The 16,533-nt window shown below is 44.3% G+C and overlaps 1 protein-coding gene across 4 annotated transcripts in view; it reads right to left on the reverse strand.

The window, feature by feature from the left end:
* Positions 1-16,533, reverse strand: part of KDM1B (lysine demethylase 1B) — a 149,261-nt gene that overhangs the window by 14,112 nt on the left and 118,616 nt on the right. For all 4 annotated transcript variants that reach the window (XM_058667645.1, XM_058667636.1, XM_058667644.1 and 1 more), the window contains exons 10-14: positions 10,944-11,120; positions 10,593-10,667; positions 5,801-5,938; positions 4,599-4,770; positions 737-864 (exon numbers count right to left, since the gene is read on the reverse strand). In XM_058667645.1, coding sequence (XP_058523628.1) covers positions 737-864; positions 4,599-4,770; positions 5,801-5,938; positions 10,593-10,667; positions 10,944-11,120 — 690 coding nt within the window. The remainder of the gene's footprint in view (positions 1-736; positions 865-4,598; positions 4,771-5,800; positions 5,939-10,592; positions 10,668-10,943; positions 11,121-16,533) is intronic.

Raw genomic sequence — 16,533 nt, forward strand, 5'->3', positions numbered from 1 at the left:
CAGTAATGTAAGAAAAGTCTCACTTAAAAGGAGAGGTCTATGCGATCTGAGTGTGCCTACCAATCCTTGGTGAGAACCAAAGTGGACTTTGTACACTGACAATTGGCAAAGCAGAATTCCAAGAAGATGAAACTGCATTTGCTCAACTCCATTACTAAATATGCCAAAGTCTGTCTGCGACACAGAAATTCTACGGAGATCGATATCCAGCTGGATCTAACAATCCTATGTGATTCCAGTAACCACGAGGAACCAAATGGGAACGGGGAAGGATTCAAGAGGACAAGCTTACTGCTCCCTGGAGGGTCTGCTGAAGATGAAGAGGGTGGAGGGTGATCCCTCGGGTGGCTGAACGCACTGGGCAAGCTTAGGTTTATTTTAACAAGATTAACAGAGCAGAACGGCAAGGTGACACTACTGCAGCTTCTGGAGCATAGTGCTTTACACTCCACAACTGCACAGAAACACCTGCTGGGCCTGCGCAGAGAGCAAGGTCGTGTCCACCCAGGTCTGCCCAACAGCCCCGCTTCCTCTGGCTGTATGGGTAGAGCAGCTTCAAAGGCACGGGGAAAGAAGGGTTTCTCTCCTATTCTTGAAGTATATGAAACCACTGCAGGTTTCACACCATTCTCTGTGTTCTGAAACCACCCAAGTTCCCCGTTCAGACATGCAAACCACACAGGCCGCACGTGGCACAGTCATGGCCCAGGGTGTGCTGCCTGGTGGCCACCCGTACCTGATGCAGGTTGCTGCCACAGGCATACTCCAGGTTGCTGAGGTGGAACTGAAGCACCTGTTCTTCCAGCTCACTGAACTGGATCCCCGATTCCTGCTTGAAGGCCTTGTAGATCTCTTCTATCTTCTCTGCGAGGGCAATGGATCAGAGCAGAACAAAGAATTTTAACAAGATTCTCCATCTCTCCTCCCTCACCAGGCAAACCCCCAGGACTTCCCACATCTCTTCCACGTGGAAACTTGGGGTGGGAGGAGGAGGGGAGAGGGTCTCTTCATAGGGCTAATTTCTTTCAGGAAGTGAAACCTGAAGTGGGAACAAACTTGTAGGGCTGTGTATCTTTAGAAACGTCTCCCTTCTGCTCACAGTGTTTCTTACTTTGCTCAAGATACAGAAGAAAAAAGTAACCCTGCACATAACCCTGCTGTCCTTTCTGGTTCCCCTGCCGTCAAGCGAGAGTCAGGTCCTTAGCCTACCTCACTTCAGCAAAGTGGCCCACAGGGAGGAGCCATCAGCACAGTCCACGAGGGCTTTCATCAGCCGTCTTCAGCTACTGGTTCCTCCCAAAACCCGAGTCAGAAGTAACGACTACCTGCCGGCTTACAGGCGCTGCTGCCCAATCTTTCCCTAGTAAATTCACACTCACCCTGCAAGACTCCTGCTCCCACTTTCCCCTCATCATCCTCTGCCAACCCCCAAACCCATGTTGTGTGGCCAGCATCACCTGGCACCTTCTCAGGCCCTAGATGCTCCTTATTAATAAAAACATACACTGGGAATGTTTTTTTTTTCCAAGAGGCAAGACAGATGGATGGAGAGGACTTCCATTTGTTCCTTCCTTACTCAAATGCCCACAGTGGCCCAGGTTGGGTTGGGCTGAAGTCCACAGCTGGGAAACTCAATTCACGTCTTCCATGTGTTGTGGTAGGCACACAACTACCTGAGCCTGCTCAGGTACTACCCTGGTTCCCAGCGTCTGCATGGACAGCAAGTCGGAAGCAGGACAAAGAGCTATGTGGCACATCAGGCTAAGGCTCTACCTGTGGTGTTGGCATTCCCATATGGGCACTGGTTTACGCATTGGCTACTCCTGAGTGTTCTGACTCAGCTCACTGTTAATGGCTTGAGAAGGCAGCAAAGGATGATGGCTCACGTGCTTGGGCCCCTGTACCCACATAGGAGACCCAGGAGAAGCTCCTAGCTCCTGCTTTGAATTTGGCTCAGCTCCAGCCATTGCAGCTACTTGGGGAGTAAACCAGTGGATGGAAAATCTCTCTTGAGCCCAATGCAACAGCCTAGTAGCTAAAGTCTTTGCCTCACATGTATCAGCATCCCATATGGCCACTGGTTCATGCCCCAGCTGCTCCACTTTCCATTCGGCTCCCTGCATGTGGCCTGGGAAAGCAGTGGAGGATGGCCCAAAGCCTTGGGACCTGGCACCTGCATGGGAGACCTGGAAGAAATTGTTGGCTCCTAGCTTCGAATTGGCTCAGGTCCCGCTGTTGTAGCCACTTGGGCAGTGAACCAGTGGGCGGAAAATCTTTCTCTCTGTACATCTACCTCCCGCTCCCCCACAAAAAAAAAAAAAGAAAAAGAAAAAGAAAAAAATTCTCTTCTCTATAAAATCTGTCTTCCAAATTAAAAAAAAAAAAAAAAACCTTAAAAAAAAAAAGTTGCAAATCAAAACCAGGAATTCCAACATAGTACCTGAGTACTTTTAGCAGTGGCTACTCAACCTCTAGGTCAAACACCCAACCATTGCTACCTCACATTCCCATTTTGGTGACGGGACTCTTAGTGTAGTTACTTCTGACAGCTTTTCCAGTGAGACAACCATCTATTGTGAACATCACAGGATCCAAGCGTGGTTATAAACAGACCTGAGTGGGGCATAACACTTAGTTTTTGTACAGCACAGGTTTTCATCAAAGTTTTTCTAGCTTTGGCCTGGCCTACCCTTGGCTACTGCAGGCATTTGGGGAGTAAACCAACAGTCGGGAACTCTCTCAACCAAAAATAAAAATTTAAAACAAGATGTGCAGCTGATATACTACATTCTAACACAGAGGCTGCCAAGGGGTCTGAGACTGGGCTGCTCTTCCTAGCCCCCTGGGCCTCTGGCCGCGTCTGGAGCCTCAGGGATAACCCCGTTTCTGCCTGCTGATATAGGCAGCTCCTGGTCTGCCAGACTTCCAGTGGAAGGGGAAGAATCAAGAAAACAAGATAGCACAGAAATAAAAACTGAATAAAAAGGGCTCTGATGTAATTTCAATGTAAATTAAGGTTAACCCCTCAGTGCCCATTCCACGTGAAATGGAACACGAGCTTTTTAAGATTTGACTTTTTCACCAATGGGCGAATAAAGTGAGGTTTTCAGACAGCTGAAACGGTGATTGGCAGGATATAAATAACTTTATGTAGAGATGTGTACACTACTAGTAAAGCTTAAGACTTCACGTTAGGAAGATGAGACAATTACTTACACAGCAAGTACTGCTAAGCCTTTCTTAATGACTTTTATAAAGTTAAGGCCAACGCAGGCATATTACTAGCTCTTTTTTTTTTTCTTTGAAAGAGATATAGAGAAAATGCCAGTTAGTGATGATCAGGAACCTGTAAACTACTAAACAATTCTCAGACTAACTCCAGTCAGGCTCATAACTGACCTCAATTCCAGAAAACTTAAGAACCTGCTACATGGCCTGAGAATGAATTTAATTAAAAGTTGACTGGAATATATATGGGCACTTAACTGGAATTAAAAGATTTTTAACTTGGTGCAAAAAAGTTTTGAAATCCATGCATTTATACAGGTCTTCAAAAAGCTGACAGAAAAAACAAAAAATAAAAAATAAATAAATAAAAAACAAAAAAATTTAAAAATAAAAAAGTTGATAGAAAATATGTATTATGAAAACTCTACACATGAATTTCAAAGTTTGTCCACACAAAGACAAATTTGCCTTTCAATTCGCATTCTCCACTAACTTTTGTAACAGACCATTGTTTCTAATAATGTTCTGTTTTATGGTTTGCCAGTCAACAATTTACTAAGGGTGATCAGAGTACAATCTTTTAAGAGGTGGCGGGTTAATTACTGAGGCAAAGCAGGAGGAGACAAGACAGCTGCTGTCGCTGAGTTTACTCCCAATAGTGACGAAACACCCGTCAGCCTAAGAAACGAGAACCCTTGAAAAGACACAGTGGGAGCAAATCAGCTTTTATCAAATTGAGTTCACAGTTTAAGGAACTCCAACAAACCTCCATGAACTACAGGTGAAAGGGCCTAGATGTTCACTGTAGCTTACAGAAACTGTAGGTTACAGAACTCTTAAGCCCCACAGTAAAATCTCAGTTTGCACTTGTGTGACATTATTCAGTTCAGGCTGTCATGCTTTCCAAAGAGTTCTAGTTAGCAGAATTTGTTCAAGTAGCAAACATGAAAGATTTTGAATTAAACTTTTTGAAATATAATATACACTCTTGGATCCTTAACCAAAACGTATCAGAAAAAAAATTTTTAAAAAGGAAAATTAAATTCTGGCACACAGGGTTTTAGCTAAAGACTTTCTAGGGTAATGATTTATTCACTTAGGGCTTACCTCACATTTCCTCTGGCAAATGTACAAGTAACCGCTCAGATAATTCTGTAAGGCTCGTGTGTGTGTGTGCATACAGAGGCATGGAAAAGCTTCCTGGAGCCTGTGGGCCTCCCCGTGAGGGGCAGCCCCAACAGTTCATCAGTGCAGAAGGAATGATGCTAGGAGAGGCCAGCCCAACTGCAGACATCCAACCTCACGGACTGACGGAGCTTAGGTTAGCAGGAGACGAGGATGGACCACGCAGAACACCGTTCCCCCCATACCTCCTAAAGGGACATCCTGGAGCTGAGTCTTATCCTTCCTCCACTCAGAGACAACATCCAAGAGAGCATTAAAATGAAAATCCATGCGCTTGTCAATAGTGGGGTCAGTTATTCTTCCACCTTCCTGAATTAAGTCACATCTTTCTCCAAATTTATGCATGCTGATGCCAAGCTTCAAAAATAATAAGAATAAGGTGAAATTTTTTTCCTGGAAAGAATATGCAGATTCTAAGCTGAAGTCAGACAGAGCTCTCGTGGAGAACAGGGTCGAGCCACCGAGCAGAGATGCCGAATGTGCTTAGCTGTGACCAGCAGGGAAGTCACGCGGTGAGGAGAGCAGCGTGAAACCTGCGACACCGCAGGACAGTGACAGCTACAGCACTCGGCCATGCGTGTTACGACCTGCCAGGTAATGCTTCAAATGCATGCACTGCATGGCCTTGCTCTGACACTCCCCCCTCTTTTGCTACGTGAGCACACACACGAGCTCGCACGTGCATACACACACACACACACACGTTGAAGCCGAGATTGAGTAAACAATCCACTGGCTGCTTCAGACAAAACCTTGAGTCTAAAGGCCTTCCAAAAAAAAAACACACACACACACACACATGAGGACGACAGATAAAAGGCAAAATGCCCAGTTAAATGTGACTTTCAGATAAATAACACCTATTTTTTAAAATGTAAGTATGTACAAGTACTGCATATGAAGTATTTCATGTTTGAGACATACTTGCACTAAAAAAATCAGTTGCTTATCTGAATGTCAAAACAATCTTGTAGTTTTATCTGTTACATCTGACAAACCTGAAAATATGAAAGAATCAAGTTGCTTGAAAATATCAAAAGAAGAGAGAAGTTCCTGGGGAAAAAAATCATTGAAGTCCTCTAGTTCTAGGTAGAGGTAGAGGTAATTGTTTTTATTTCCTTTGCAGAGGGGCAAAGGGACTATTGTAAGATATCACGTTAGAGCATATTAATGCTACACATACGCAAACTGACAATTTTGTTTTTCCTTTATCCACAATAATGTATGTATATTTTGAAATAAAAAGATCCTAGTTCAGCGATAACATAGGCAAGGATTATAAACAACAAATGAAAAGATCACCTTTTCACCTACATAGAATAAATGTTAAAATAATCACAGATCATTAAGCAACATTCTTAATCACACAATAAAATCTGAAACTCACCTGCTCACACATTAGTGCTACCGGGTTGTTAACACAGCCATTGACAATCTGGGCTCCTCTCCCCACCGTAACGCCCTTCAAAGATTTATCATCCCACACGCGGCCTCCGATTCTGTCTTTGGCTTCCAAGACAGTCACCTAAAAAGACAATGACACACAGTCAAAGCAGACACAGTACTATAAACACGTATGGGGCACTGTGAAATCATCTCCAGGTAAGTTAACTTATTCTGTTCCCACAGAAACCATATTTAAAAGAAGGCAGCAGGGGTAGAAGCCAAATCAAACGTTCAAAGGGACACTCAGGCAAGGTGTTTGACACAACAGCTGGACACTGAGCAAGATGCACCATGCGGTGGCAGGGCCTGGTTGGAGTGCTGGCACCTCTATTTATGAAGCAGCTTGTTTTTATGATTTATTTATTTTTAGTGGAAAGTCAGATATACAGAGTGGAGGAGAGACAGAGAGGAAGATCTTCTGTCCATTAATTCACTGCCCGAGTGGCCGCAACAGCTGGAGCTGAGCTGACCTGAAGCCACGAGCCTCCTCAGGGACTCCCAAGTGGGTGCAGGGTCCCAAGGCTTTGGGCCGTCCTCGACTGCTTTCCCAGGCCACAAGCTGGATGGTAACCTGGGCCGCCGGGACACAAACCAGCGCCCATATGGGATCCTAGTGCGTGCAAGGCAAGGACTTTATCCACTAAGCTACCATGCCGGGCCCTATGATGTAGCCTTCTGCTGGTGCATGTGGTGGGAGAGAGCAAATGACCAAGCAAGTGCCTGGGTGCCAGCCACGCCCCCCACCCCGGAACACCTGAATTGGCTTTAGGCTCCTGGCTTCCGCCTGCCTCACTCTTGACTATTATGGTCATCTGAATAACAAGTCAGCAAAAGCAAGATTTACTCTTTCCACTTTTCAAATATTGTTTTAAAAACTGTGTTAAAAAATGAACAGGACAGACTCTAGCAAGGAGATGTGGAGGTCTGCTGGAGGAGCCCCTCACAGTTCTCAAATCAGATGGTAAGACCACCGGATGAACTACCACATGGACTACACTTCGAAAGCTTTCACTACATAGACTAAGACATGAGATACCTATGTATGCAGCACACTTCCTTTAACATTGCAAACAAGTCTAACTTCCTCTGACACAGCTATCGCTAAAAACAAACAAAAAGCAGCTAAGAGCCGATCTGTACAATTACAACCTCATGTGCAGGCCTGACCAGTTCCCACACTCAGGGTCCTCTGTCTCCAAATTTCTTTCTTTTTTAAATCCATTCCTTTCAGCTCATTAAAAAAATTTTTTTTAATTGAAAAGACAGATTTCCAGAGAGAAAGAGAAAGATATTCCATCTTCTAATTCACTCTCCAAGTGGCCAGAATAGCCAGAGCTGAACCAATCAAAGCCAGGAGCCAGGAGCCTCTTTCGGGTCTCCCACATGGGTACAAACTTTGGGCCATCCTTCACTGCTTTCCCAGACTACAAGCAGGGAATTGCATGGGAAGTAGGGCCACCGGAATTAGAACCAATGCCAATATGGGAAACCAGTGCATGCAAGGTGAGGACTTTAGCCACTAGGCTACCACGCCAGACCCCTGTATCCACATTTCTAATGCCAGGGGCAGGACAGCTGCTGTCCAGTGGGCAGGCAGGTCTTGTCTCCAGACCCAGGATTCAAAGCGCTGCATTCCCTGGGGAATGAATGCTACTCACAGCAAGCCGGTCATTTAGTTCCTGGATCCCTAAAACCACTCCTGCAGACTGCTCTAGAGGGTTCCAGTTTAGGCATCTCCCACGTTCTCCAGAGGAATCTAATCCCTAATGGTGAGTACTGAATCACTCAAAGTATGTGCTGTTATTGTCTCCTTGAGTTAATTTTGAACAACAAGGCAGCAGTGTCGCTGTATCCTATCTTCGGAAAATAAGTTACTTTTAAAACATAACAGCAGCACAGTCCCAGGCACACACAGGCAGGGGTCACCAGGCCCGGCTAAACAGCACCGACCTGGCTGGGGGAGTGCGCCTGAGAGGCCAGCAAGGGTCATTCAGGGGGACTGCTGCCTGTGTCCCTTCCAAGTCCTGAAGGCCAGTCACCTGAGGCCCCCCAGGAAGCCCTGCCTTGACGGGATCTGTTCTGGATCCCCCTGCTGGTCTATGGCATCTGCAGGCAGCCAGTGCTTTCACGCCCTCTTGGCTTTAGACCACCTTGGGATTCCAGTCCCAGAGTGCAGAGCCGTGGGTGTGGGCCTTGACCTTGGCAGACACAGCCGCATGTGGAACATGTCCAGATGCACGTCAAAGATAAGCTTGCCTACTTGAGTGAACCAGGTGGAGATCTCAACTATCTCCCCAAAGGAAAAAAAAATAACAATCCGGGAACTTTGCAGAGCAATGAGGATCATCTACGTTGTTGTAACAGACCAAGCAAACTTGTTCTCCTGTAGATCCAGACTGCATTTCACCATTCTGCTTCAAAGATCAGCCAACATGCCACAGCAGCTGAGTGCTGCAAGACTTGCACTTGCTCCCCCTGCTCATGAGCTGGAAGAAGCAGCTGAAGATGGCCCAAGTGCATGGGCCCCTGCGACTCATACGGGAGAAGTTCCTGGCTTCTGATTTCGGCCTGGCCCACCTGTGGCCGTTGCAGCCATCTGCAGAGTGAATCAGTGAATGGAGCATTTCTTTTCTCTCCTGCTAACTCTGACTTTTAAATTAAAAAAAATTTGTTTTGAAAGAGGAAAAGCAGCTGTGAAGAACGCCTGCACTCACTGAACCTGGCACAGTTGTGAAGCTGAGCCACAGTCAGGCTGAGAAGCACAGGCAAGTGAGAAGACCGAGAGAAAAGGCCTGAGTCAGCAAATACAATGCTGAGCGCAAGCACACTTCTTGCACAGAATGCAATTATTGAAACACTTCAGAGTTGTGAAATAAAAAATTGATTACTTTTGCAAAGACTACAATGTATCAATTGATCCATGTTTCAGAATTTACATAACTAAATTGAAGATTAACTCCACATACAAGAACAGTCCTAATTTCAATCTACTATACTTTTCATAATATCTAGGTATTTATTGCCCTCTGTAAACTATACGGACTAACCATGACCCACTGATGCTTACCCTTTGTGTTGTTACACATTTTTATTATCATCCACACTGCTCAACAAAATTAAGTTATTCAAAAAATTGTACGCACTACTGAGACTTGTTAAAACTACCTTACATTATACTTAACATCAGGCAAACTATTAAACTGTGAATCTAAAAAAGCAAGGTTTTCTTCTTCAATGGAAGCCAAATAGTGCATAAGAAAAGCCAACAAAACTGAGTTACTAAAAAAAAAAAAGCAAAAAAACCCCAAAAACCTGTTATTTAATATCTGAGACAAATGTAGCAGTAAAAAAATTCAGTAGTTATCTTGTTTCTCAAGAGTGGTATTTCCCACCTTAAAAAAAAAAGCATAAATCTTGAAATTTACGTTAGACTTGCAGCTAACAGAGAGGAATTGTGGAACAGTATTCACTGGATACTCACAGATTTCAGTAAACGAATAAACAATCGGGGCTTCTGTGATGGCTCAATTGGCTAATCCTCCACCTGGAAGCACTGGTACCCCCTGTGGGTGCTCGTTCTCACCCTGGCTGCTCCACTTCCCATAGAGCTCCCTGTTTATTGTCTGGGAAAGCAGTGGAGGATGGCTCAAAGCCATGTGGGTCCTGCACCCACATGGGAGACCCGGAAGAAGCTCCTGACTCCTGACTTCGGATTGGCTCGGCTCTGGTTGTTGCAGTCATTTGGGGAGTGAACCAACAGATAGAAGATCTTTCTCTCTGTAATCCTGCCTTTTCAATAAAAATAAATCATTTTCTTAAAAAAAAAAAAAGACAATTAAAAAAGTACAGCACTTTAAAAGCCATAAAATCCAGGGCTAGCATTGTGGCATGGCAAATCAGAATGCCTTTCAAAGTGCCAGTTCAAGACCTGAGTCTCCTGCTTCGGTCCGGCTGCTTGCTAATGTGAAGGCAGCAGATGATGGTCTCAAGTATGTGGGCCGCTGAGACCCCCGTGGGCAACCACGATGGAGCCCCTGGCTCCTGCCTTCAGCCTAGCACCCCTGGCTGCTGCAGCCATCTGGGGAGTGAATTAGCACATGGCAGGCATCTCTGTTACTTCCTCTCTCTCTGCTGCTCCACCCTTCAAAGAAAACAAAAAAAAAGTCATCCTATTCTGTCTCAAGCAGAGGGTTAAATAATTCCATCTTGCTTCCAAAGGCAAAACCTTTTCACAGAAGATTCTAAGGATATGCTTGATTTCCCTAAGAGAATCTAACTGGCCTTTTCAGAAACTTTCAGGCAACAGTGAATTCCATGCTACTTGTAACTCACACTACCGCAGAAACAAGGGCTGTCCCAGTCACTTCGGATTGTTGTTACCAACCTGCAAAGAGCCCCTGCCTTTACAGCAACACAGAATGTCTTCTGATTTGCTCTTTACAGCATACGATTCTCTGGGCCTTCAAGAAGTTTATGGAAAATGCATACTGTGAAAATAATTGCGTGGCTTTCAAACTTTTTGCACCCAAATAAACTTCTCTTTTAATTACATTTTCCATGAACTTTTTGAATAATCTCGTATTTTCTGTTAACTTTTATTAAATCCACTTTAAAAGTTCTAGAATATTTAGCATCTTTCACTAAAATCAGAGACTAATTACAAATTTTTAGAAAATTCAGATTCACAAAGCAGTTAACCATCTGCTTCCACCTACATTTTCCAAAAATCTTACCTTAATTCCAAAGTTATGTAGTTGCCTTGCAGCTGCTAATCCTGCTGGACCAGCCCCAATCACAATGACGGATTTCTTAAAAAAAAAAAAGAAAGAAAGAAAGAAAAAGAATAAAATTTTAAGGCAAACAATGGTAACCACTGTTTCAGTTCTTCCATCAAGTACAAACTGCCAACCCAACAAGAACTCATGTACATTTTTCTGATGCCCCTAGAAAGGTCTTTTCCTAAAGACTTCTTTCTACCACTTGCAGAAGCAGGGCTTAACAGTCCCTCGTGGGAAGACACACATTCTCGAACTGCTGTAGGGTTACTTTGACTTGTGTCACCAACAGGACCCACAGTCACCTACGCTGTGATAGTCTTTGGGAAGAAGACACTGGTCGGCTCCCACGCTGAGGACTCCGGTGTTGATGAGACCTTTCCTTGTCATAAAATACAGTATCCTTTCCACTTCCTGCACACAACGGATGCGCACCAGACCCCGGACAATGATGTGAGGGACGCATTTCTGAGGAGTAAGTGCTTCCTGTGTTTGGAAATGAAACCCAAGTGTTAAAAACAAAACAAAATTCAATGAACTTAATTCAACAGCAAGAAAGCAAATAAATTTAAAAATGGACCATGAAAGGACCTTAGTAGACAGCTCTCAAGAGACATGCGAATGGCCCACAGGCCTATGAAAAACATGCTCAATGTAATTGTTCAGCAGGAAAATTCAAATACAACCACAATGAGGTATCACCTCACCCAGCAAGACTGGCTACTGCCATAACGTAACAGTACCAGCAAGAATGTGGAGTCAAGGAACCAATGCACAACAGCTGGTAGGAAGATAAATAAGCCATTACGGAGAACAGTGAAAACACCTGAAAAAGTTTTAAATCACTGACAAATGACCCAGGAATATAGCATATGTGCCTATAACTAAAGAAAATGAAATCACTATGTCAGAGATACTTGCACTTCCATGCTATCTGTTGCATGAGTCATAACAGCCTAGATACAGAATTAACCCAAGTGGGGTAGGCCCTGTGGCTCAGCAAACTAATTCTCCACCCTGTGGCGCAGCATCCCATTTGGACATGAGTTTGTGTCCCGCCTGCTCCACTTCTGATTAGCTCTCAGTTTATGGCCTGGGAAAGCAGCAGAGTATGGTCCAAGTCCTTGGGACCTTGCACCCACATTGGAGACCCCGAGGGGGCTCCTGGTTTCAGATTGGCTCAACTCTGGCCGTTGCGGCTATTTGGGGGAATGAACTAGCAGATGGAACACCTTCTCTCTCCCTCTCTCTCTGTAAATCTGCATTTCCAATAAAAAATCAACCTAAGTGTCTTAACAGATGAATGGATAAAGAGAGTGTATTGAATATGCACAACAGAACCGTATTCACCCTTAACAGAAAAAGGCAGTCAAGTCATTTACAACAAAGTGGATGAAACTGGACGACTGTATGTCAGGTGAAATCAGCCAGGCACAAAAACAGACATTACATGATCTTACTTAGCATGGAATCTAAAATGTTTAATTACAGATGACCAGAGTAGAATGGGGGTTTCTTGGGGTGGGGTGGGGCAGAGCAGTGTGGGGAGATGCTGATCAAAGGATTCAAAATACCAGTTAGACAGCAGGAGTATGCTTAAATAATCTACTGCACAACATGGTGGCCACAGAGATTAACAGCATATTATCTACTCAAAAATGGCTGAGAGTAGAGTTTAATTTCCAATAATTAAAAAAAAGTGAAATAATGCATATATTAGTGTGACCCAGATATTCCATAATGTGTACATATTTCAGAACATATCATGCATAATAAAATACATTTTATGTGTGAATTTAAAAAATTAATTTGTGATTATTTTTTATCTGAAAGGCAGATTTAATGAAAGAGAAGAGAGACTGGAGAGACAAGAGAAGGAGAATCTTCTCTGTCCACTGGATCACCCCTAAAATGGCTGCAATGGCCGGAGCCAGGTCAATCAAAACCAGAAGCCAGGATCCTGGAGCCCCCTCCCAGTTTTCCACGTGGGGACTTCTTTTGGGTCTCCCACATGGATTCGAGGGCCTAAGAATGTAGGCCGTCCTCTGCTCTTTTCCCTGGTTATTAGTAGGGAGCTGAATCAGAAGTAGAGCAGCTGTCACTCAAACTGGCACACATATGGGATGCTGACACCACAAACTGAGGTTTAATCTACTATGCCATGGTGGGGTCACAAAAATGTTAATTTTTTAAAAACTCTCTGGTGGTTCAAGCACTTGAAACATCAATATCCTGTATCAGAATTCGTGGGTTCAATTCCTTGCTTCGCTTCTGCTTCTGGCCTGCTGCCAACACATACCCTGGGAGGAAGCAGATGCTGGTTCAAGCAGTTGGTTCTTCACCCATGGAAGGATCAGACGAAGTTCCTAGCTCCTGGTTTCAGCCTGGCTCAGCCCTGGGTGTTATGCATACTTGGGGAGTGGGTCAGAGAATGGAAAATCTCTTCCAAATAAATAAATTAGAATTTTTAAATGGTATTCCCACTCTTTTCTGGCCTTTAAATTTACCTTCACTCCTTTCCCAGTGGGTGCTCTGTGACGCTGGTAACATTTAGTCAGCCAAGCAGAGAGATCATCATAGAACACAGAGGTGTATAAACTGAAGCCCTCTCCTTGAGGGTTTATAATCCAATCTTTGGTGTTTTAGTCTCCCTTGTGGCACTGCCTGTCGCTGAACCCCTTTGGACCCAGCCTTACACCTAATCCTTATTTTCACTGCAGTTATACTTTGACTGAATGTGGCCTAAAGTGGCGACTATGTTGGGTTCGTGAGTCCCAGGGGTGGGGGATCTGGCGATGTTTGGGACGCCAGGCCTGGGTCCTTGGACATGTGTGCAAGAACATGTTCTACGTAATGAAAAAGATGGAGAAGTGGACACAGGCCCTATTGTAAAAGGAGAATATGGCAACACATTTGGTGCTGCAGCAGAAGAACAGAACTAACAGGACAACTACCCAAACAATGACAGCAAAAAATCTCGGTGAATGGAGGCAATGGACTATGGGAGGGTGCTATCATCCTTGTATTAGTGAAATCGGCAGCATTTCAGAACTATCTAAACCATCCAGACAGAACAGTTGGCATAGGTACACACTGAGACTCCAAGGTGGCAGTTCCTCATTCCTGGGTCCTGGGATGTATGGAAAGTCATGACTGGTTTCCACCTTTGTCTCTCCCCTTTCCTCAGGAACAACAAGAAGAAACAGCAAATTTGTAAGCAATGACTACACCCAATTTTCCCTAAACTTTAATCCTTCCCACTAAGACCCATCATATAATCATTATTTAAGAATTTTATAATATAAATAAATGAACAAAGTGGTGACTTTCCTCAGTAGTAATTCTGCCCTACCTGGAAATATGTAGACACACATATATTGAACATTTCTAATATGAAAACCCCAATCTACCTTTAAAGTCTATGTAGTTTTCCCCAGTCTGCAAGAAATCCCAAATCCAAAACACTCCTGGTCCCATATGCTTCCAGTAAGAGATATACATCTGTATTGGTTGCTACACTTGGCAAGTGTGACTAGCAGGTAGAGGACAGGAAGAGGGACGATGCGAGAATCAAGATGTCGTAATAGGGTAAGGACACATTTAAATGGAAGGAGGAATATTAGCCAGTGTGAAGCAAGAGGGCACATTCTAGGAAATAAGAGAGGACAGAACAGCAGCAGAGGGGTACCTGAAGACTGACAGATACAGGAAAGCAGCAGACACAACTATGTAGTGCTGCAGTGACTGATACCACAGCAGTATTCAGCAAACAGTGATCTGAACTCCACCAGCAGCCAGAACTCCACCAGCAACAAGGTGGGAAGGGATATTTACCGGGAGCTTGAGAGGTGAACCCAGGCAAAGAACTGCTTCTCCTGCTGGCCTTGTATTATTATTATTATTATTATTATTAAAGATTTATTTATTTTCATTGGAAAGGCAGATATACAGAGAGGAGGAGAGACAGACAGGAAGATCATCCGTCCGATGGTTCACTCCCCAAGCGGCTGCAACGGCCAGTGCTGTGCCAATGCGAAGCTGGGAACCAGGAGCTCTTCCAGGTCTCCCACGTGGGTGCAGGGTCCCAAGGCCTTGGGCTGTCCTCAACTGCTTTCCCAGGCCACAAGCAGGGAACTGGATGGGAAGTGGGCCTGCCGGGATTAGAACTGGCGACCATATGGGACCCCGGCACATGTAAGGTGAGGACCTTAGCCACTACACTATCACACTGGGCCCACCTGCTGGTCTGTTTGATTTGACCATGAGCAGAGACAGAATGGCAGGTCCTAGACGGGTAGTGTGGGAACAGGGTGGATTTCATAATCCAGTCAGCCTCCTAGAGCCGAATTAAGCACCATTTTGTTTAAGGAGGCAAGGGCTATGGGACAGGACTGAGCATGCATGAAGCTGGGAGTGAACTAATTTCTGGCTCAGTGAACTGCAACAATGTGGCATCCTACAGATTCCACCCAAACTAGGTCCAGGTAGCCCTCAGACCTGACAGCCAGCAATCAAGACGGCCAAGAAGATCTACTAGTGGCACATCAGGGGCCATTTTGTAAGATATGGAAAAAGCTTTAACTGCAGGGTTAACAGTGAGATGTGCATGTGCTGAGCTCGTGAGAACTCACTGAGCTCAGTGGATTCCGCTGGTCCCACAGAAAAATAATACCGACTATGGCATCATACGGGTCAAAACAGGTCCGTGTGGCCCTCAGATCTAACAAACAACAGGTTCATGCAAGATGACCAATAACAACAACCTAACTATATAGCACATCTGGTGTCTCCCTAATCCTGGGACTATTCCAACCAGAAGTGGGAGAAAGGTTGTACAGAAACAGTGCAGCCTCAGCACGGTATCACAGGAGGTTGAGAGTGGTGAGCCAGGAGCTGGGGCTACAGAGCCCATGGTGGAAATCTAACATAAGAACCCAGATCTGGAACTCGCAGGAGTGGCACAAGTGACTGCAAACAAAGAGCCATGTGCCAACTCCAATAAGTAAAATCAAACTGTAGACCTGTGGGTGACAGAGCTCAGAAACCTGCCACAAGGAGAAGAATTTGATAACCAGAAGTACAATGACCAAGAACAAAAGAAGAGACAGAGGCACAATAAATATTACCAAAGACTCCTCTGCAAAGGAGCAAAACCCTATGCCAACCTCAGAATTAACTGAGAAAGACATCAAGAAAATGAGGGATACAGAATTCAGAACTTCTTAACATCGAGAAGCATATAAAGCAGGCTTTCAAGGAATTCAAGGAATATGTCACACTGGAAATGAACCAAATGAAAGCTGATATATCAGAAATGAAGAATACAGTGGAGCAAATAAAAAGTACAGTGGAGAGTCTCCAATGTAGAATAAAAGAGGCAGAAGAAAGAACCTCAAAATTAGAAGATATTTCTTGTCATCAGGGGGAAACAATCAAAGAGCTGGAAGCAGAGCTGGGTCAGGAAAAAATTATTCAAGAATTGAAAGACACTATTAAAAGACCAAATATAAGAGTTATGAGAGTCCCAGAAGGTGAAGAAAGAGAAGCTGGGTTTACAAATGTATTTAATTAATAAGAGAAAATTTCCCTACTCTAGAGAAAGAACTGGGAAACAACATCCACGAGGGGCACAGAACTCCCAACAGGCTTGACCAAAAGCAATCTTCACCACAACACATGATAATCGAGCTCTCTTCAATCAGACATAACGAAAAGATGCTTAAAAGTGGGGAAAAAAAATCAACTGACATATAAAGGAATGCCAATAAAACTCACAGGAAACTCTACAGACCAGAAATAGAATGGAGCCACATATTCCAGATTCTAAAAGAAAAAAACTGTTGGCCCAGAATAACATACCCAGCCAAGCTTTCCTTTGTCCTTGAAAATAAAATCAAAT

Source organism: Ochotona princeps, chromosome 1, assembly GCF_030435755.1.
Source record: "Ochotona princeps isolate mOchPri1 chromosome 1, mOchPri1.hap1, whole genome shotgun sequence".
NCBI lineage: Eukaryota > Metazoa > Chordata > Mammalia > Lagomorpha > Ochotonidae > Ochotona > Ochotona princeps.